General features: G+C 40.4%; 1 protein-coding gene across 3 annotated transcripts in view; it reads right to left on the bottom strand.

The window, feature by feature from the left end:
* The window catches only part of SLC39A12 (solute carrier family 39 member 12), a 69,024-nt gene extending 49,092 nt beyond the window's left edge, over positions 1-19,932 (bottom strand). For all 3 annotated transcript variants that reach the window (XM_068539033.1, XM_068539042.1, XM_068539049.1), the window contains exons 1-3: positions 19,672-19,932; positions 12,421-12,702; positions 6,677-6,884 (exon numbers count right to left, since the gene is read on the bottom strand). In XM_068539033.1, coding sequence (XP_068395134.1) covers positions 6,677-6,884; positions 12,421-12,702; positions 19,672-19,932 — 751 coding nt within the window. The remainder of the gene's footprint in view (positions 1-6,676; positions 6,885-12,420; positions 12,703-19,671) is intronic.
* Positions 19,933-23,345: the final 3,413 nt, after the last annotated feature.

Below are 23,345 nucleotides of genomic sequence, written 5' to 3'. Positions count from 1 at the left end.
ATTTAGGGACTTCCCTGGTGGTCCAGTGGTTAAGACTCTGTGCTTCCAATACAAAGGGTACAGGTTCAATCCCTGGTCAGGGAACTAAGATCCCACATGCTGCATGGTGTGGCCAAAAAAAAGAATAAAGAGTATTTATACTTCACATGGTTAATGATTCTCTCACAAGATCTTGAGATCTTAGGGCTGAACCACGATGAAATGAGCAATTCCAAAAATGGAGTGCCTTCTGGTAAGTCAACTAATTCTTTTTCTAGGTGTTCCCTATACAAATGTAAACAAAAGATGAAACTGATTTAATCCTTAGAAAATTTATTCCCTTTAGGCACTATACATCCTTAGTAGATTAACTATAACTTTAATGTAAAGTCAATCTAATCATTTTCCTCTTCAGTGTTTAATGCAGGAGAGAAACAGGAATTGAAAAGCAGCTGAGATTACTGAGACAAATGAGACTTCATTTTCTAATGCTACTGTGGTATGGTTGTCAGTTTACAGACTGCAGTTTAGTTTCCCTTGGTACAGCTGTAGCCTTAAAAAACGATTGACAATTTTCACTGCAAAGTAAGGGAGCTGCTACAGTGGAGGATTACTGGACTGAATGTCAATATTATGACATGGTATGAGTGTGTTTCATGTTTGGTAATTGCAATCATTGTTGCTTTTGTTGTGGTCATCCATGTACAATGCTTGATGCCAGTCTATTTATCTCTTGTAAAAATAAAATACAGTGTGTGTGTGTGTGTGTGTGTGTGTGTGGGAAAAAAAAAAATGATTGATACAGAGAACAATTGAATATTATGGTGAATTTCTTGGGATTTATTTATCTTTCTACTTGTGAAAAAAGTACCTCTGGTGTTTTCCTAAATGTTACCGTCAGTAGTAGACTACAAACTAGAATTACTACAATATTTTATTTTAAATGGCCAGTTTCAACAACAACAAAAAAAAAACAAAAAAAGAGAGAGAGAGACCTGCAAAGAAATGCGGAAGTGTGACTCAGAGTCAGGGAAAAAAGCAGTCAATAAATATGTATCCGAGTATTCCCAGATGTTGGATTTACCAGACAAAGACTTCAAAGCGGTCATTATAAGTATGTTCAAGGAACTAAAGAGAATAATATTTGAGAAATTAAAGGAAAGTATGACAATAATAAATTAATAAATAGCAATTTTCAATCAGGAGATCAAAACTATATAAAAGTCTAAATGGAAATTCTGGAGTAGAAGAACAGAATAAATGAAGTGAAGAACTCACTAGAGGAGTGCAACAGCATATTGAGATGGTAGAAGAAAGAATTGCTGAATATGGGGATAAATTAATAGAAATAATCTAATCTGAAGAACAAAGAGAAAAAGAAAGAACAAGTCTCAGAGACCTGTGGGAAACAGCAAATATACTGACCCATATGTAGTGGCAGTCACTTGGAGAGAAGAAAGAGAAAGAAGTAGAAAAAGATATTGGAGAAAATAATGGCTAAAAACTTTCTGAATTTGATGTAAAGCCTTAATCTACAATGTTCAAGAAATTCATCAGAGGGAATTCCCTAGTGGTCCAGTGGCTAGGACTCCATGCTCTCACTGTCAAGATCCCAGGTTGGGGAAATAATATGGGGTGTGGTCAAAAAACAAACAAACAAAACAAAACAAAAAGAAGCTCATCAGACATCAAGTAGGATAAATATAAAAGATCCAAACCCAGACAAAGTCAAACAGTTGAAAGTCAAAGACAAAGATATATCTTGAAAGCAGTGATGGAAAAATGACTCATCACATACCAGGGAGCATTGATACAATCAATAGCTGACTTCCCATCTGAAATATAGAGGCCAGAAAGTAGTGGAATAAGATGTTCAAAATGCTGAAAGAAAAAACGGTCAATTAAGGATTTAATATCCAGCAAAACAACCCTTCAAAATGAAGGTGAGGAAGCAACCTAGGTGTCCATCGACAGACGAATGGATAAAGATGTGGCACATATATACAATGGAATATTACTCAGCCATAAAAAGAAATTAAATTGAGTTATTTGTAGTGAGGTGGATGGACCTAGAGTCTGTCATACGGAGTGAAGTAAGTCAGAAAGAGAAAAACAAATACCGTATGCTAACACATATATATGGAATCTAAAAAAAAAAAAGGTCCTGAAGAACCTAGGAGCAGGACAGGAATAAAGATGCAGACGTAGAGAATAGACTTGAGGACACGGGGAGGGGGAAGGGTAAGCTGGGACGAAGTGAAAGAGTGGCATGGACATATATACACTACTAAATGTAAAACAGATAGCTAGTGGGAAGCAGCCGCATAGCACAGGGAGATCAGCTCGGTGCTTTGTGACCACCTAGAGGTGTGGGATAGGGAGGGTGGGAGGGAGACACAAGAGGGAGGGGATATGGGGATTTATGTATACATATAGCTGATTTATTTTGTTATACAGCAGAAACTAACGCACCATTGTAAAGCAATTATACTCCAATAAAGATGTTAAAAAAATAATATAAATAATAAATGAATTTAAAAAATGAAGGTGAAATAAAATTATTCCCAGATAAACAATGAATGGAGAATTCATTGGTAGCAGAACTGTCTTACAAGAAACACTAGATGAAGTTATTTAAGCTGAAAAGAAATGATCTGAATAGTAAGTCAAGTCCACAGGAAGAAATGAAGAGTACTAGAAATGTAAATATGTGGGTTAATATAAAAGACTATAAATATATTTCTTTATCATTGTTCTCTCAACTCAATGAGGAAACAAACTTTTCTTTCAAATTCTAAAACATGATAAGGGTACAGACCATTCTCAAAATATTTACCATTATATTGGGGTTATTAAGCAATGTAACTAGATGACAAAGAAAAGAGACACAGGAATTGAAAAAGAGGAGGCAAAACTGTCTGAAAATGCTAAAAATATTAGGGCAAAAGAAAATAAAAGATTTAATCATGGAACAGGTTATAAAATTAATCTAAAAAAAATCACTAACCTTCACATAGACAAAGACCAGTTAGAAGCTGTAATGAAAGAGAGGACCCCAGGTAAGGGAGACAAAAGGAAAGTTAAATGCCTAGGTATAAATGTACCAGGAAATGCCTAAAACCTATGTGAGGGAAATAACAAAACACTCCACAAAAGCACACATGTAGATATGCACAAATAGAAATACTATGGGATATAAAAATGCAACATCTTATAAATATCATTTCTAAGTTATTATAATTATTTTGCAATTATAATAAAATTATCACAGGGTTATTTTTTCCTAGAGCTTGACAGTTAGGTGATATTTGTTAGGAAGGGTGAACAAGCCAGGAAGACCCTGAAAAGAAGAGCAATGAAGAAGGATAGCTCTATCAGAAATTAAAATATACTATAAAGCCACTATAAGTAAAACAGTACAGTACTGGCACATGGATAGACAAGTGGGCCAATAAAACAGAATGGAAAACAGAAATAGACCTGATTGCATTTATCATTTTATTATATAAAAGCAGCATCTCAAACCAGTGGAGGAAATAATTTCCACTTCATTTTAAATAAAAGGTATAAAGAAAACTGCATAGTCATATAGAGAAAATAAACTGGATCTAATCCTCACAACATGCACCAGAATTAATCCTAAATGGATCAGAAATGCAAACATACAAGTACTAGAAGAAAACACGAGTAACTTCTTCTATAACCTGGGAATGTGGGAAACTTTCTTAACTCTAACTCAAAATCTGAAAGCAATAAGAGAAAAGTTTGATTAATTGGTTTATATAAAGATAAAAAATATTTGGAGAAACAATTATCCCAGGTTACGCAGAAAATGTACAAGATGAACCTGGAATATTTTATATTGGAGAGCAAGGGAGATATAAAATGTATTAAGGGTTTTGACAAAAGGACTTACAGCCACCTTGAATAAGATTCCACTTGTCAAAGAGGGAACGATCTGAGTACCAAAAGGATAATAATGACAATAGATTGAGAGATAAGAAATCATAATGATATAAAAAGAAAAGCTCATTGTTCCTTGAAGGATGCAAGGAAACTATGTTATTATTTTGTAAAGTGGTAAATTAAAGAATCAAGAGTTTATCCTTACTTTCCTTTAAGAACCTCAATAAAATGAAATTGTGGTGAGGGAAAGATTTTCCACTATAGAATTATTACACTGAAACATGAAGAAGAACTGAGAGAATTAGAAGATCACCACTGTGTAAGCCCCAAACACTTGATCAATCTAGGCAATGACCATCAATAGCTTATAACTTCTCAGAAAGAGACAACCAGATGTTATGTGCTGCCGATGGAAGATACCAACAATCAGACTGTAGCCCCAAATAAATAAACAACCTAAAACTAATCAAACCTCTACGTATAAAAATCAATATACATGAAACACGGTGCATAGAAACACATGTAAGGGACTTCCCTGGTGGCGCAGTGGTTAAGAATCTGCCTGACAATGCAGGGGACAAGGGTTCGTGCCCTGGTCCGGGAAGATCCCACATGCCATGGAGCAACTAAGCCCGTGTGCCACGACTATTGAGCCTGCACTCTAGAGACCACGAGCCACAACTACTGAGCCCACGCGCCACAACTACTGAAGACCGCGTGCCTAGAGTTCATGCTCCTCAACAAGAGAAGCCACCAAAATGAGAAGCCCGCGCACAGCAACGAAGACCCAGGGCAGCCAAAAATAAATTAATTAATTAATTTAAAAAAAAAAGAAACACATGTAAAATGAGTAGGAATGCAATCAGCAAAATCCAGATGGGATCAATGATCCCTTTTCTTTTTTTCAACAAAAAATTTACAACAAAATAGAATGGAGGGGAAGGGCGTGACACCTATCAAAAGTAAAATGTCAGAGACATATCAATGATTCACATTTATGGACCTTATTTAGATCCTGGTTCAATAAAAACGAAAAATATTTTTTAAAAAGCAGAAAAATGTGAACATGAAGGAAAATTTTATGATATTAAGGAATCATTCATTTTTTTTAGCTGTGATATTTGTAATAGATGCTTTTTAAAAAATCCTCCTCTTTTAGAGATTCATACAGAAATATGTACAGGTTGATTATTTGCTTCAAAATAATCAAGTGATTGGGAGAGGATGGAGGCAAATATAAGATTATCCAGTTGCTGTTAATTGTTAAGGCTGGGGACTGCGTACCTGGGGGTACACTATTTTATTGTTTCTACTTTTATTTTTAACAATCTCTGTAATAAAAACATTTAAAAAAATTTTTTTAAATACCATACTATCTCCCCCCTACCCCAAAATACAGTTAGTATCAGTAGAGCCCTAGCTCAGAGGCAGTTGTTAGAAAAAAATGCCTTGGGGCCTCTGGAATAAGCATCTAATTGCACTGGAATGGGATGGAATTCTGACTTCTCAAATGCAAAAGTGGCTGCTTTGTGCTCAAGTGGGTGATACTGAACACCTCTCACAAACAATTATTTTAGTTTTTTTATCCAGGGTCCATGATGGTCAATATCTAGACAACTTGTCTTCATCTTACAGTACAGCTTGCCTCTAACTGTATTCTGTATTCCGGTCTGATGGCTCTTCCTATTTCTTAGAGTGATTGAGCCTTCAAGTGGCATACATTTTTATTTGAAAAGGGAAATCATTGCATTCCTTTGGTTGATATGGAAACTGTCCTGTTAAAACTCAATCACTCAAAATCTGAATTTAGCAATTCCTGTTTCCTACATCAAAATCATTCTCAGCGTAGCATGTTTTTCCCCGGCCTATTTCCTAGTGATGACATCTACGTAACACAATTGATTTATACTTCAACTTTCATCTTAATAAAGATTTCTTTCTCTCATTTCTTAAAGCAAATACAAACGAATTGCAGAAAAACACACCTGTCGTTCAGTGGGTTAGACAAACAAGTCAGTTCTGCATGGAACTGTATGATTCCTAGCTCTTGATCCCTTTCAGAGTTGGAAGATTTATCTAGATCATGAGGGTGTTGCTGGTACCTTGGAAAATTTGTATTTCTCTTCTATGTTGTGACTTCCCAAGAGGAAGTATGTGGCCTTGGTGTGTGTGCAAAGCAGGGCATTCTGATGCAGATGAAAAAATAAGTCATTTCACTCTTAATGTCTTGTCAAGTACAAAGAAATGTGTGAAACAAACATTCTGATTCCTTTCGTGATGTCTTATTTTACCTCAGATCCCTAAAATGCTGGCAGTCATGAATGTAGCCAGGATGCATATTTTACAGTACTTTTATTTAACATTAAATGACTTACTTTTATGGTTCCAAGCAAACTGCTACCAAGCCTCTTGCACCCTTTAGAATACTATTTTATCTTTCTACATGATACTCTGTCCCCCCGGGCCCAGCACTTTGTACCAAACAGGAAAGTGTTCAGTTAGTACTAGTAGCAGATCATAAAAATCTCTCCCTTTGGCTCTCCATCCACAATTTTATCATCCCTGCTCAAATGAGCTGAGTGCATATTTTTGCCTTATCACCACATACATATCATAGCATGTCTGCCTTGAAAAGGCCCCCTGGGCTGTCTCACCACATGCTGAGATTAAAAGGGTGTTTAAAACATACCTGGACAAATTCAGTCTTCGCAATGATTCTGCTTTTGTTTTTGGCACAGTTTATGTTTAGTAGGTGTGACGGGGAAGTGAAATTCATGAAAAGCATCCTTACCTGATAGATGGAGAGCATTTGTACTATTCAAGGAACTGAAAATATATTCTGTAAAATAGTCTGGGGACGGCAAGTTTCTTTGTCCCAGACAAACACCTTGGAGGGACAAAGCAATGATTGTCTCCGCCAACTGAGGAAGTGTATTTTCATCGGCACCATCACTGCTGGAGACACCAGATTTTTTCTGCAGCACTTTGGTTTCCATACACTGAAATCAGATACAAAGTAAAAAGAAAATTTTAACTTTTGAAATTATTCTGATTAGAACATCTCTAGGATTTCCCAAAAAGACAAGGAATCATTCTTCTAAAAGAAGAGCGAATTGTTTGTGGGAATGTGCCTACCATCATTCTCTAGTCTCAGATAGAGCTCTATCTGGAAAATACTTGTTTCTTTCATTTGCCATGATACTGAATTTTCTAACTCCCATCCCATTGATTCTTATTTGTCTAATCTTTCTCACTGTCCTACTGTACAGCACAGGGAACTATATGCAACATCCTATGATAAAACATAATGGAAAAGAATATGAAAAAGAATACACACATATATATGTATAACTGAGTCACTTTGCTGTACAGCAGAAATTAACACCACATTGTAAATCAACTACACTTCAATAAAATCTAAAAAATAAATTTCCCCTTAAGGCCCCAGAGAACCCACTGAATATTATAAACAAGAGAATCGTACAATAAGGTAGGTTACAGAAATGTCACTCAGGTGGCAAAGTAGTAAATGGATTGACAGAGTTAGAACTTGAGGGCAAGAAGCCTAGTTAAGAAGTTATTGATGAATCCAAAATATCTCGTGACCTAAGATGGTAGCACTAGACATGGAAAGAAGCAGATGCATTTGAAGACTATTAAGAAGTTAGCCTTGGAAGGACTTGGAAGAAAATGTGAAGGAGTGGAGTCAAAAATGACTCAGGTTTCTGAATTGACAACTGTATAATGGTAATACCTCCCACTATCCCACAAATTCTCCCCCCAAATACCCAGTATATATCTGGTGCTTCCCTAGGTACTGGAAGTGCAGTGGTGACCAAAACCAAAAGCAATCCCTGCCTGCCCTGGAGCTTAAAGTTCACTATTGTTAATAAAACAATAATGTAATCAAATGTAAGTTGATAACTTTGGCAACTGCTTTGAAGGAGAGGTACATGGTACAATGATGTAAAAATAGACAGCTATTTGACCCAGTCAGGCAGATCCAAGAAGGCTTCCTTGGGATTGTGGCGCACACACACACACACACACACACACACACACACACACACACTGATCTGAAGGAGTGGGAGAAAGGCATAGCCCAGGCAGGAGACACAGCATATGCAAAGCTTCTGTGGCAGGAAGAAGGATGGCAGATATGCACAGCTGGAAGGAGGGCAGTCACTGGAGTGGGTGAAGTAAGGGGAGCATGGTGAAAGTTGAAGGTCTATTGGCACTTAGCGGAGTTTGCCCTTTATCCTAAAATCAACTGGAAGCCAAAGGGGAATTTTGAGCAAGGTTTGGGAATGGGGGTTATAGGACTGGATGTGCGTTTTGACAAATTCACTCTGGCTACCTGGTGGAGCACAAATAGACTGGAAAGAGAGTCAGTGCTTCCTAGTAGCACAGTAAGAAGGCTAGTACTGTAGTCCAGGTACAAGACAGTGATGATGAAAATGGACTAAGTCTACAGGTTAGGGATCTCTTCAGGAGGTAATAGCAGTAGGACTTGGATCAGATATAAAGGGGGAAGAAATTTGGAAAATAAAATTTCTAGTTGGGCATTTGACTGGATGATGATGTTATTTGCTGACCTATGAAGTGATACATGAAGACTGGATCTCGTTGGGTTGATTTATGACCTTGATTTTGGATACTTTAAGTGTGAGGTGTCTTTACCATATCCTTAAAGAAAAGATGTTGTATAGTCTATGTGGGTCTGGAGTGCAGGGAAGAGGTCTGGGATGGAGATACACTCTGGTGAGTCATCTTTAAGTATAGATGTGCTACCCCAGAGAAAGCATATAGAATGATGGGGGCTAAGACCACACCTGAAAGAGCACTAATGCTTAAAATCTACACAGAGAAAGAGAAGAGCCTGCAAAGGTGAAAATGTGGGTCAGAGAGGAAAAAAAAAACAGGAATGTGCAGCATATACAAGCCAAAGTAGAGACTATTTCAAGAGCTACATAAGCAACATCAAAGAAAGAACAGGTTCAGGAATAGAAATATGACTTTTGATTTTAATATTGAGTTTCAAGTGCTGAGGAAATATACACATGGAGATTTTAAAAGATGGGTGTATATATGAGTCAAAAGAGAAATCTGGGCCGGCTTGCAACAGAATTGAAAGTCATCAGTGTTTAGGAGTACTTGACGTTGTGAGAGCGTCTCACTCAACAAGAATATGTAGGGTGAGGAGAGGGAAAACCACAGTTGGGGCCAAGGAGGATGCCATGATTTAAGGGATGGCAGGTCAAGTGGATCCTTCAAAGGAACTTGATACAGAATAGCTGGACAAGTGAGAAGAAACCAGGAGATGGGGGTGATGAGAATGGGAAAAAAACATGAAGTATGGGCTGACAGAAATCAAAGAGCAAAAGAGAGCTTCATGGAGGCAAAACTTGACAAAAGTGAGAGAGCAAAGAGAAGGACAGAGATGGTTGAGAAATACAATGTACAGGAGTGTGGGAAGGAGGAAGTATGTTCATCCAATGAGGACTCAAGGGAAGGTTGCTATGTCAATGTTGCCTTCTTGTGACATAGGACAAGGTGGGAAAAGTGCGGATCAGATTTATTTATTTATTTATCTATCTATCTACCTACCTACCTATCTATTTATCTTATTGAAGTATAATTGACTTACAATGTTGTATTTAATTTCTGCTGTACAGCAAAGTCACTCAGCTATACATACGTGTATATATATACATATATATATATGTATATATATATTCTGTTTCATACTCTTTTCCATTATGGTTTAGGGAGCTATATTCAATATCCTGGATTTATTTCTTTTTTAAGTTTGTAATGGGTGAGCTTGGCAAGAGCCTATTCATAGCTATGGTGGGGAGCAGCGGGGAAGGCAGAGAGGCAGTTACCAAAATTTTAACAAATTTGGAGAAGTAGCCAGAAGATTCATGGATGACAATAACAAGTTAAAATAACAGAGAGTGTGAACCTCATAGAAGTGTGAGTTTTTCATGGAGGGTGTGAAAGAGTAACGTCTCAATGTGCCACTGAGGACAAAGGAGGATTCTAATCATTGTTTCCAATCCCAAAGTCCTTAGGATGTGGTCACGAATACCCGTTCTCCATATAAGAGACAGGACTAGTAGAGCACCATGTACATTTACCATGGAAACAGCAAAAGAGTGGAAAGAATGGAGAGAGGTGGTTGCATTAAGAGATTGAGTCAGGAAGATAAAACAGAGTAGGAAGAGAAGGAAAGAATAGAGGGATATTTAGATTCTGGACCATTAGGGAGGGTCGCTAGATCAGAATATGATGGTGTAAGTTTGTTTCTCTTAGTGAGCTGGTTAAGGCCCGCCTGGAGATGCTGTTAGTGGCTTGACCTATGGAGGTTGAGTCCCATGAAAGCAAGACCTAGAAATGCTAGTCGTGGTGGGCCTGGACCACCAGCATCTTCTGTGACCTTACACCCTCTAGTCAGAGAGAGCAGCAGCCTGCAGTGAGGTGCCAAGAGGCCTCTTGCAAAAGTCTAGAATGACTGACTTCCTAGTGGAAGCCTACCCCAAGGGCATGGGCCACAGGACCCTTCCCAGGAACTGGTGACAGTGGTATCCTCCAGGAGATAGTTGTTCTAAGGCCTAGCACAGGGTTATGACTCATCAGTAGCTCACTTCTTCTTGACTGAATAGATGAATAAAGTGGGTCTACACATAATATTGAATTAGTTTATTCTGTTCTAGGAACGTTTAATCTCACATACTTTCGGAAGCCCAGGTATTTGCAGTATATGTTGGATAACCATAAATCTACATTAAATATATATACTCCATCTGCCTTTAAGTGCTGGATTTGCATTTGTATTTAACCTGTATCAAGACAGTAACACATAGGGTGACTAAAATCCTAGTGGCTAGTTTGAACCGATCTTACATTACGCAGACGTTGAACTGAGGAAATTCTAGGTAGGCACACCTCCCTATTTAAGCAGAAAACTGAATTCTATAAAGGAACCCCATTTTATCCCTTGGAAATAGAAAGAAAAAATATAACCAAAGTTTGAGAGCCACAAGATTAGAGTTACTGAAGTGATATCCACAAAGTCCTTAGTAAACAGTCTTTCCATTTGTTCTGCCAATTACAAGAGAAATTGAACCTATTTACAGCAAACTGGAGGATATGTCTGCTGGCATTAAGTTGCAGCATGATTGCACAGATACCTTTGAACTCCTAGAAACCAGAATTGGGCCAAGAATCAAATTTATCACTATATGTTGTTATAGAATGAATGTTTGTGTCACCCCCCAAAATTTGCATGTTGAAATCCTAATTATTAATGTGATGGTATTAGGAGGTGGGGCTTTTAGGAGGTGATTAGGTCATGAGGGTGGAGCTCTCATGAATGGAATTAGTGCCCTTGTATAAGGATCCCAAGAGCTCCCTTGCTCCTTCCACCAGGTGAGGACACAACAAAAAGATGACCATCTGTTAACCAAAAAGTAGCCTCTCACCAGACACCAAATCTGCCCAGCACCTTGATCTTGGACTTCCCAGCCTCCAGAACTATGAGAATAAATTTCCGTTGTTTATAAACCACCCAGTTTATGGCATTTATATCAGCCCAAACAGACTAAGACACATGTCAATGAACAATTCAAGAGAAAAAAAAAAAAAAAAAAAAACACGTTCTGCCACACTCTTCAAAATGTGCTGGTGACTCCTCAACTCATTCTTTAAGAAAATATAGCTTAAAAAAACCCATGTTCAGAGAACGTTATCAGCTCAAACTTCCCATCGCAAAGCAGAAAGCAAAAAGGTAATTGAAAGGCCAGCTTTTGCTGGAATAGTAATGAAGGCAACAAGACGCTCATTTCCTAAGAGTGGGAACTGTGAGAAAAGAAAAGCACTTGGGACCCCTGAACACATGCAGCACCAATTACAAGCCACAAAAGAGATAATGTCTGTGCTGTCATGAATAATGCTTTTTGCAAGCTGCATCCTCAGGGAACTAACTAATGATTAATTCATCTCTCGCCAACTCTTACTGCGTAATCCTTCCCTGGCCAGAAGGCAAGGCAAATAGACACACTGCTCTCACCGCTATAGTTCAGTCCTTGGAGACTGATCAAAAGCCATGAGTCACACTCACTTTAGTGCTCAGGGGGACTCAGAACAGAGCTGCCCTGTCACCTGGTCTGCCCGCCCACCCACCCACCCACCCAGCTTCCGCCTAAAACTCATCTGACAACTGATTAGTCATTACATCCACCCCCTTTCTTTTTTCTTTAAAAACAAAACAGCTTTGTTGAGGTTTATTCTGAATTATTTTAAACAAAATAAAAAATAAAGAAATATTTTTGTACAATCATGTGATTAGTCGTTACATTTCCCCCTTCAGACTCGGAATTTTAAATTACATCACTTAACATCCCATCACTAAAAACCACAATTACTTACCTCTCAGAAGTTTTTGAGTATCCTAGAAATGAATTAGTGACAAAAAATCATGCTTTGAGACTGTATCTTAGCCGCAGAGCTAGTTAGCAATTCTGACTTTCTTACCTGGCTTCTGGAAGTGTCAAAGTACTGCCTGGTGAAAGCCAGGATATCTTCCGTCTCATTCTGTGAAAGGAAATAGGAGTCTTCATCCTGCCTGAGGCTGAGAAGGCTGTGTAGGTAAAATGTATACTCCTTATTACTCATGTTGAGCTTGGAAGAGCAGATCTCTTCCTGATGAATGATGTAATAGAGGAGGAGAAGAGAAACTCTCTGGACCACTTCCTCTCTGAGCTGATCCTCGAAATCTCCTCCAGCTATTAGTAACAGGGCATCTGGATCGAAGCACTGTGCAAAAAAACCCCACAAAATAATAATAAAAAATAAAAAACAGAAACAAAGCTTGACAAATAGTCCCAGAACATTAACAACCACAGAGTCTCTGTTGCTAATTATTTTATGAATAGGAGGGGAAAGTGGGCAGCCTCAATAGCCCAATTCAAGTAAGACAATCACGGTTGGACTTTTATATAAAAAGGATGTCCTCCCAGAAGCCCTTATTCCCTAAATGCAACCCTTCTATCTCCAACTATAGTAACGCAAGCTGTCACTTTGCTGCCTTGATTAACACCAGCTGACTTTGGCTTTTAAAGTGATGCCTCATTGCATTTAGAATGAAATCAAAGCTCCTTATAATTTTCTCCTCAGTCTGGCTTCTGCCCATCCTACCTCTCCTACCTTATCTTAGCCTCCCTCCACCTCTCTCACTCAACTTCTGCCCCTGTGATTTTCTGTCAGTTCCACCAGGCTCTTTCCCACCTGATTTCTCAGGTCTCAGTTTCAAGTGCCACTTCCTCAGGGATGCCTTCCCAGATACCATTTCCAAAGTCCAAAGTCCCCATCCCTGCCCCGTGTTCTCCGGCACAGCGTCGTTCAACGAAAATATCACACAGGCTACAAATGTGAGGCACGTTTTAAATTTTCTAGTAGCCACATTTTAAACCGCAAAAAGAAACAGGTGAAATTAATGTGAATAATATATTTTCTTGAAATACATGTGCACGATATGATCATTTCAACACATAATCAAAACTCTAAAAAAGTATTAATGAGCTATTTGATGTTCTTTTTGTCACACTAAGTCTTTGAAATCTGCTGTGTGTCTTATGCTTATCAGCATTTCTCAACTGGGATGAGCCACATATTAAGTGCCTAACAGCCACAGGCAGCTCTAGCATTATCATTTTTCCTTTTTTTCATAGAACTAGGATTCTAAGATTACTATGTCTCCTTGTTTCTTTTCTATTTCCTCTTGAAGACAACTGGCTCATTAAGGCTGGATTTTGTCTGCTTTGCGCACAGGTCTATCCTCAGCCTCTAGCACCATGCCTGGCACTTAAGAAGAGTAAAAATGGAATGAACGAGTACCATCTGCTTCTCTCTTAGCCTGCCTAAGAGAATTGATGTCAGTCCTTTCTGAGACGCAATCAGTTACCACATCCTGCTATTAACAGAAATGTTGGTGGTTCGAGAATTACTAAAAATGCTTCCATGATGCTTTGTTTCACAACCCACAGATAGACAGCTGGCTTGTCTAATCTGGGAAGTTTACATGGCAGAGGAAGGTGTTTGGGGTAATGTGTTGGGACAGTGAGAAAAAGATAGACACAGGGGTTGTGGAAGAGAAGCTCTCCCAGCAAGATAAGAGCTGTGTTTCTTCAAAGACAGTTGGGTAGCTTCTGGGAATGCTCCCAGGATCTGAGAAGCAGCTCATGACATGGCACCAGCCTCAGAGTGAAGGTGTCAAGAGATGCCTATCTGAAGGACTTCCCTGGTGGTCCTGTGGTTAAGAGTCTGCTCTTCCAATGCAGGGGACGCAGATTTGATCCCTGGTTGGGGAACTAGGATCCCACATGCTGCGTGGTCTGGCCAGTAAATACATACATACATACATACATACATACATAAATACATACATACATAAAATATGCCTGTCTTGAGCCCCAGGGGAGTTGTCTCACTGTGGGATAATCTACTATGAAATCTTTTCATCTGTTCTCTGAGGTGGAAGTTTCAGGGGTCCTAATTCCATGTCTGCTGTGTGTCCCACTGGGTAACATCTGGAAAATACCATCTGAGCCAGAAAGAAACATGTCATCCATCTGTAAAGCAAAGCATTAATCACATTCTTCACAAGCCACACAGATTCCAATTTCTCCCCAACTCAACTGCGAGAAGCCAAAAACTCAGCAAACAGATGCAGGCTTCCCAACAAGATCAACTCTGAGTGTCAATATTAAACTCAACCACCAAAACCACAGCAGCCCTTTTCTGTTCCCTACTCAGCCCTAGAGAAAAGTCCATGGGTTGGTAGCTGTTAGATGGGACTGACACCAGGACCCAGGGAGGTGAATCAGCTGAATCAAGCTTTGTGCCAAATAACCTCCTGAAACTAAAGTATCGGGAAAACTATTGGTCATATCAGCTACCATTTATCGGAAGCCATGTGTCCAAGACAGTGCTAAGTATCTTCCGTATCAAGGCATCCCTCAGAGTATAAATCTAATTGGGTCTGGAAAAGGTGTCGGATAATCAATTTTTCAATGGGGGGAAACTTATTGCATTATTTTAAATGGAAAAACAAAAGCCCATATCATAATCCACCAAATATTTCTGCACAATCAAAAGCATTCAGAATACCAATTACCCAATTACTTAATGCATAATGAATTAATTAAGAGGTACATATATACGCAGTATGCAAAGATCCTGCACAGAATTAAGTATGAAGTATGTTTTCCTTCTATGAGGAAAATATACCCTTAGTATATGTGTAAGCCAAGTTTAAGAGAGGGTGAGTAACGTACCTAAAGCCACACAGTTAATAGTGGTTGCCCAGCCTTAATTCCTGCTCTGCCATTGATAGACTTTGTACTTGCTGTGCAGCCCCTCACCAGGTAACTTTCTCTCCCTCCTGTTTGCTAGGAAGAGATCTGGTCAATTAGGAGGCTAGGGGATTGGTAAGGTTATAATATCCATCAGTGAGGACATGGTACAGCCAGCGGGTTGAGCAAGTTCACCTTCAGAGACTTCCAAGTGCTATTCAGGTCGTCTGATGGCGCCGGGTACGTGGGAATAAGAGCGCCAAGAACACGTAGGACCTCTGTGAGGCCACTAGACCACGTTTATGTGGCCCAGGTGTGGTTGTGTGCTGGTTGCACACAGCAGTGTCTGTGGCCACCCTGTATCCCATCCAAGCAGCCCGAGACCCTTGTCCACTCGTGGCTCCTTCTCCAGGCTTTTGCTCTGTGCCTTTCTAGGGGTGAGGCAGGAGGTAGCAGAGAAGAGGGTAAGATAGAGTCCCCTCTCCTATCAGGCTAGATAGAATACCCGGAATACAATCAGGCAGATGTTCACTCCAGAATTTTTTTGTAAAATGCTTACATCTTGGAAGGTAAATCAGTTTCTGACTTGGAAAAGTTTAAATAAGTTGTGGAAGCAGCTCATTTTATCTCGCTAGAGATTTTGGTCATCTGGAATGAACAGAGGTAGGCTACCCCTTGCTGAAGTTTTTTGAGGCCTGCTGAAATGAAACTTAATGGTGATCAGAGGACCCTGTGGTGAAAACTCTGTGCTCTGATATTTGAGTCTTTGACAAGTTACCTTACTGCAGAAGGTGGTGGCTTGAGGACAGAGCGCTGCAGGGAGAATCGCAAGCGCTAACATAAGGTAAATTCTCTTCTGGGTGTGGACGTGACAAAAATTGCTATGGGGGTTGGTGGGGGGACTTGGATTTTCAGTTCATCGCCACTAGATTTGTTTCAGTTGTTACAGTTTTCCGAAGTGGCTCAGTTGTGGTTTGGGAGGGGATGTTTAGCAAAATTTTGCAAATACTGGCGCCCCATAAGCATCAGATCGGTCCGAGGCTCTGACTCCAGTAAAGTGATTCTTTGTTGAAGAAGAATGGACTCATTCAGAAATAATCCATTGACTTCCTTTGAATCTTGTCAGGTGGAGGCATAAGGTTTAAGAGGAAAAGAAAAACACAGATCCTGGGAATTAGTTTTTCAACTTCATAAGGAAATAAACTTTGGTAAAAAGACTAGTCAAATTGTGAGAAGTCCTCTCTACTAAGCTAAATGGACTACTCAGATGTTTGGTAGTAATTTTCTATGACACCTGGAGCCAAATCAGATCGCCTTTTCCCAGCTGCTTAATTCAGCTTTGTTTACTGCTTGTGTATTTCAGGCAAGAGCCTCAGCGACAGAGCTATATGAAATCTTCTGTGTTAATAAGGCAGTTGTCAGAACCTGCAGGATAAGCTTTAGGAAATTTAGACCAAGAGATGTTTAGAATTTGATTTTGGGTTATGCGTAAATCAACTGCCTTCTTCTAAGTTCTTAGATTTTTTAAGTTCTGTTTTAGGAGGGGGCAGGGTTGCTAACGATTGACTATAGGACACAAGAGGGAAATTATATTTCTTCCTTTTCCTCCCAAACAAAGATCTGGAAGGATGTCAGCTGATGACGGGCGCTAGCTTTTTGTGGGTCTGTACTAGACTTAGTGGCATTTCTAAGTGACAGAAAGGAAAGTCTTAACTGAGAAGAGTTCAGATAAACTTTCTCGATAAACAAGTTAAGATAAAGCTTGATGCTTTTCACACTTTATCCCATGACCATTGTGACAACTCGGGGAAGGGGAGGGAATTAAATGCAGGACCTTAAAGCATTGATTCTCTCTGAATGTGTCTGAGAATCGCCTGGAAATCTCGGTTAAAAACCCCAAACCTCTGGGGACAGTTGAGGTGGGCGGGGCCGGGGCACGAGCAGGAGGGGGCTGCAGAGGAAAGTCTTGTTTTCTCAGTAGCACTGAAGGTCCTTCACAAAAGCTGCTCCAGTGACCTGGAAAAGGGGGGACTGGACATTTCCGCGGATATAAGCAGGGGAAGAGAGCTTGAGCTCGTATGCACTCATAGATGGTCATGTGACCTCACAGGGAGCCCCCTGAGAAGGGAATCAGCATCTCGGCATCCTAACAGCTAGACGGTGCCAGAACAAGGATACGGACCCAGTGCCGACTGACTCCAAACCAGATTCTTTTCCCTTCACCACGCCTGGAACCCATGCAGGCTCATGGTTCTCATCATTACTGAAGTGGAATTTATTCTTTTGGAGTTAATTAATCCCTCATTAAATGTATTAAAACCCCCTTCTCACCCTTCTCATTAAAAAAGAAAAAAAAGAAAAAGGAAAGCCATGATCAGGCAAGAGTATCCATATTCAAAGGCGGCAGATTGAATGGATTTATTTTTAAATGTGCAGTGCTCTTAAAAACTTCAGATCAGTTGTTTTGAAAATTCAGTTTTTACCTAGATCCGAAATAAAATTGGGAACTTTTTTTTTTCCTCCCCCCAAATTCAGGATACACACTGATCTCTTTTTTTCAGACATTTAAGGACCTGAACTCACTCCCTTGCCCTCTTTTTATCACAGAACTTGTGATAGGTACCCTGCCTCCTAGTAGACAAAGTCCCTAAGAAGACAAAAAAGGATTCAAGAACATGGTGAAGACTTCTGGTTTGCACCAGAATGTGGGTGTTTGTAAAACCAGGGTGTTTCTCCCTGGTTGTTGTGAATTGACACTGAGAGATTCCGTGGGCTCCTTGCTTAGATTGTAGTGATTCGGGTAAATTGGAGACTTCTGAGCAGGTGAAGCTGAGATTAGCCTTTTTTTTAAACCTTAGTCTCTTAGAGAAAAAGAAACAGCAGCAGCAGGAGGGTGAAGTTATTACAGACAGTGTTTCACTTCCTAGGAATGGAACAGAAACTAAACTGGCCAAATACTTGTTAATGTCATAGAAATCAAAAAAAATGTACAAAACAACCCATTCCCCCCCCAAAAAAATGGAGAATAATCTTGCCTGTTTACACCCCCCTCCAAGCTAAACTAATATTCAACCAGCCTTAATAAGGCACTTCATGTCATTAGAGAACGTTTCTCTGAAGCAAATTCTCAGAGGACATTAATAAGATATGACTCCTAGTTATTTCCGGTGGGAAGTCTTCTGTTGCTATATATATAAATTAATGTCATCACAGATGAGTTGCCTTTACAACACATGTTTTCTCTGGGAACCCTTGGGAGTTTTACTAATTACTGAATTATTTACTGTTTGCACAGAGCAGAGAAAAATTCTGTTAGCAAGACCCTTCTGTGAAGAAAACAAAAACAAAAAACAAAACATGTGGCCAAGAAACGTTTCCCCCAGAACAAAGCGTGATTGAGAAGATATGCTAAAATTTATTTTGGGGAGAAATGATTCGCTTCTCTTATTTAGTTAGTTATGTCTTCATTTATTTACTTATTTATTTGTGAGTGAGTTCATTCTGAAAAATCTCATCTCAGGAAAGGGATGTTCAGAGTGTTTTGGTCTGTTTTTTGTCTGAAGTCATTTTAAGACATGGGCTCTTACCTCTGGGGCTGCTCTGGTCATTACCCATCCCCCCACCCAATGGAGACATTCTGATTTTACATTAAATGTTGATTTTACAGTAATGCTGACTTTTACATTAAAGCGGCCCGCAGAGATTTTTAAAAATACCATCCAGGGCAAGTGAAATCTCAATCTCTGGAGAAGGAAGCTCCAGCCTGGGTATTTTGTGAAACCTGGCCAGGTGATGCTGATGGATAGCCAGGATTTGAGAGTCACTTGATAGACTAGGAAATGCCTGGAAAATGGGTTTCTGGGGCCCATTTCAGCCCCACTGGTAGCACTTCCCTTCCCCAGCTTAGAGTCCTCATTTTTAAGAAGACGATAATCCAATTCCTTAACTCCCCACGATGCAAAATATTAGAACACACCTACCAATATCCGGGAGAAAGTACTTAAAAATTCAACATTAGACAAATATCAGGTTGTTATTATTATGCCTCAGAAAACAAATGGCATCTATCTAACCAATCATGTTCAAGGTCATTGCAAGCTCATAAAAAGGATTAGTCAATCAGAAAGAAAAGGAGACTAGACGTGCATACCTGCAAATAAATACCTCTAAACCTGCAGAAGCGTTGTAGAAAGACTTACAGAAGCATTACCATTTTAATAAAAACAAGTTCTCCCTGTCTCTAAATGCCATATGCAGAATGCTGTATGATTTGTCATATCCCAAATATGGGAGTTATTACACCATAATGCATTGCCCACTCGGATATTGGAAGGTTTGCAATGGATTTTCCTTTCCTAAAGTAAGCGGCTAAGGAATGCATGGGTCTCTTTGGAAAATGCCCTTGTCCCTGATCCCATTCTATGGCACTAACCAGATTGCAATCTCCTTGCCTTCCGTCTGTCCTCCGTGGGCACCCGGTTTTCTCTAGCAGAGTTCTGATGAGGCTTCTCGAGTGGTTCAGGGGGGTGGGCTCTTGTGCAGAGAGAACATGTAGAATTTCCGTCAGTTGCCCTGGACTCCAAGTGCCGCTGCTGTCTGGAGTTGAGGGTTTTTCTGTCTCAGTCAAGGGAATCAGGCTGAGTAGAAGGAACCATGGCACCCAGAATACAGAAAGCTTTCTCCAGAAGCACATTTCCACTCTTCCTTCAGCCCGAGTCTGCCTCTGATGGAGCTGGGTGGGTTGGCGTTCACGGTGTCAACTCGTAACTGGAGGAATGTCTGTGGAAAGAGGAAAAATAAAGCCCTTAATTACTGTGCCTGCAACAGGTTTGCAAGGATTCATTAATTGGGTGGCTAAGCTGATTGGCAATGACAAGCTGTTTCTGAACAACAGGGGGTCTATAGCTCGTTTATAACTCCCACCGGCAGGAAATTATGGTGGGTGTAGACTTTCAAACTGTACAACAGCCAAGAAGTGTGTTATATTGTCTGTCTCTGAAATAGAGTCAAAAATTAGGAAGAATGCGTTTCACTGTTTATCCTGAAGGTGCTACAGGTCATAAGACCCGGGGCAGGAAGCACCCTCATTTATCTTTTTTATTGAAGTAGAGTTGATTTACAATGTTGTGTTAGTTTCAAGTGTACAGCAAAGTGATTCGGTTATACATACATATATTTTTTTTTTCAGATTCTTTTCTATTATATAGTTTATTACAAGATATTGAGTATAGTTCCCTGTGCTATACCGTAGGTCCTTGCTGTTTACCTATTTTATGTATAGTGGTGTGTATACATTAAGCCCAAACTCCTAATTTATCTCTCCACCCCCGCCAACAGGAAACGCCCTCATTTTATCCCATTGATTTATGGGCCTCATCAGTGAAGTAAGTAAATAAAAGTAAACAGAAAATAAATTTGAGTAAATCACAGCTATCATGTTGAGTTAGAAGATTTTTTGATAAGGAAGGGACTAAAAGAAAATAGTAACATCCAGAACATACTGGTTAGTTTTTAGTTTTCAGTTGATTAAAAGTATGAACTATCTTGGAAAAACAAGAGAGTTTCAAGGCCGCAGGAGCCATGATAAATCCACATATTCAGGCCTCAGGAAAGAAGTGAAAGGACAGCTTGAGAACCAATCAGCTTTCTGGAAAAAAATTAATATCTTCAACCAATTGCTTAAGGAGTGCAAAATGTTAACAGCATCTCATGGCAGATCTTGGCCCAGAGATGAGCTAATAATGACTGTGGGGTAGTGAGAAAAATACTAGGATTACTTTCATGGTTTAAAAAAAAAAGAGAGAGAGAGAGAGTTTAAGATTCTTATGTTAGCATCTAAAAAATGACAGACGATGATACAAACATTTCTAAACCCAGTGCTTACCTTCAGACGAAAGACAAATGATTATTTATCTGGAGCTCTGTGGCCTTTTAAATCTCAGAGAGTATTTCATGGTTACAAAGTCCTCTGATTTTAAAATTCCTTGACTGTGCGCTGGGAGCTAGAGAGGATTATTTCAGCCCAGAACAGTTTTCAGTTGCTATGGAGAGTAACAATGAAGGTGGATAAAAGTGAGAACTTTCTGTCTGGCCGATTTTCAGGAAAACCAAATTAGTGTCGCTAATGAACCTGACTTTTTATATCACTATTGACCAATTGTCTTAGAATTCTGAGAAAAACCTTAGAATTTCTTACAGCCACTTGCCCTTTAAAGGACAGAGCTAGGTCAAACGAGTTCCCCTTGTAGAATGGAAAGGCTTTCCTGTTAGATCAAGACTTTTTTTTTCCCCAGAGGATTCTGTGATAATTGTTTTATCCACATCTCAAACCAACGATTTGTTGAAAAGATAGGCTCATTAGAATTTTATTTTATAAGGTGCAGAGGTTTAAACGATTTCAGGCATTCGTAAATTCATAAATAGATTTTTCAAACAAAAAGTGTTTGCTGGAGGAATAAAGTTCTTACCTGGGACGTAAGTGGGAAACTTTAAGCAGCTGTATATATTCTGATCCCAGAGCCTGTGGTAGAGGTCATTGCATAAGGCCCTCGGGTCCTGTGAAAAGAGCTCTCACTAAGTTATTGGGGAATAAATGACTGAAAGAACAAATGAAGTGGTGAATTTTATAGGAGGTAAGAGACGTCGAGACCCAAGATTTCAAAGTGGACAGTGTACGTGGAAACAGCACACAGGCTATAGACACACCAAGTGAATCCGAAGAGTGTAGGAAATGGGGAGAGGCTTGAGTCTGCTGCTAAGGTGGTAGCTGGGTAAGGAGGGAAAGGAAATACAGAGAGAAGGAAGGCGGCATCATGAGTCTCCTCAGTTGCTCATTGGATATGAAAATTGGGAACAACAGGGTGAGATAATCCTAGGCCCACGCTGATAACCCTTTCAGAACTACGGAAGGCTGACACTCCCAGAAAATGCCCGGCTGCTCTGAATTACACAGCACGGAGCACTCGGGTTTACCTAAACTGTCAAGGGAAGGGCCTTGGCCCGTTTCTCACGAGCTCTGTGGGGAGATTACCTGGAGTTCGAGTCCAGAACCAGCAGCCCAACAGGAGAGCGAGGAGGTGGTCAAGCCCTTCCAGCCGTGGGTCCAGTGGACGCAGAGAAGCAAGCGGACTCAGGACCAGAGGGGGACACTGGCGAAGCTCCCTGCAGGCTCCTGCTCCTGGCCTGTTGCCATCCCCCCAGCGGGGACCACCTGAGCGTCATTCCAGGCTCCACCCTAGCTCAGTCTCGGGCACTTGGTTAGGAGGTAACTAAGGGAACGTAGCCCAAAACCCACTGAGCAAATTATCCAGTCCTGCCATCACCTGCTACTATTAAGAACCTCAGCTTTGCTTTATTTCTGGAACTAAGCCTTTGCTTCCTGGCCCACCTCCAATTAGCAGGTCCCCAAATGGGCCCTCCCTGCCCAAGTCCCACTACATAACCTTCTCGGTTTCGGCACAACTGGATCTTGATTGGCTGTGACCAGTGGTCGCAGGACAGCGCCCTCTGCTGGGACTTTGGTGTCCTTTTCCTGATTCCCTGATGGACGTCCAGGCTGGAAGTCCCGTATTTCCTAGTCTGAGATGCCCTGTGCCTAGAGAGCCCCTCCTCATTGGGCCCCAGCAAGTTATCTCCTGCAGAAATTCTTAAACACCCATAACTAGTCTCAGCTGATCCCAGCACCTCCGCCAGCCCAGCCACAAGCCAGGAGGCCCCCAACTACGCGAACTTCCCCCCCAGGGCACAGCCTGTATCATTTGCCCCCTAAGGCTTGCTCTCCCCTCACAGTCATACCTAAGTCAGCTAACAATCAGGTTCCTCGTCCTGTCCCAGGGTGAGACAGCCATTAGGAGCGGGCAAGGAGAAGCCTGGAAGGCAGGCAGATCCCAGGGAAGAAGGAGGAGGCACTTGGCTGAACACGGGGGTGTGGCTTCCTTAGCCTGGTGTGGGTGGTAGCCGTAACTCTACATCCCCAGCCTGCCTGCTTCCCCAGCAAGCCTGAAATCAACCTTCCTTAAACACCATTATACTTGCAATCCAAACCAACCTCTAGGGGTAATGAGCTTCATGTGTGAACTAACCCACTGTACAAAGAAGGAGCTCATT

This window comes from Eschrichtius robustus, chromosome 1, assembly GCF_028021215.1.
Source record: "Eschrichtius robustus isolate mEscRob2 chromosome 1, mEscRob2.pri, whole genome shotgun sequence".
Taxonomy (NCBI): Eukaryota; Metazoa; Chordata; class Mammalia; order Artiodactyla; family Eschrichtiidae; genus Eschrichtius; species Eschrichtius robustus.
Note: the sequence above shows the minus strand (reverse complement) of the source record. Positions and strands in the feature narration are given on the sequence as shown.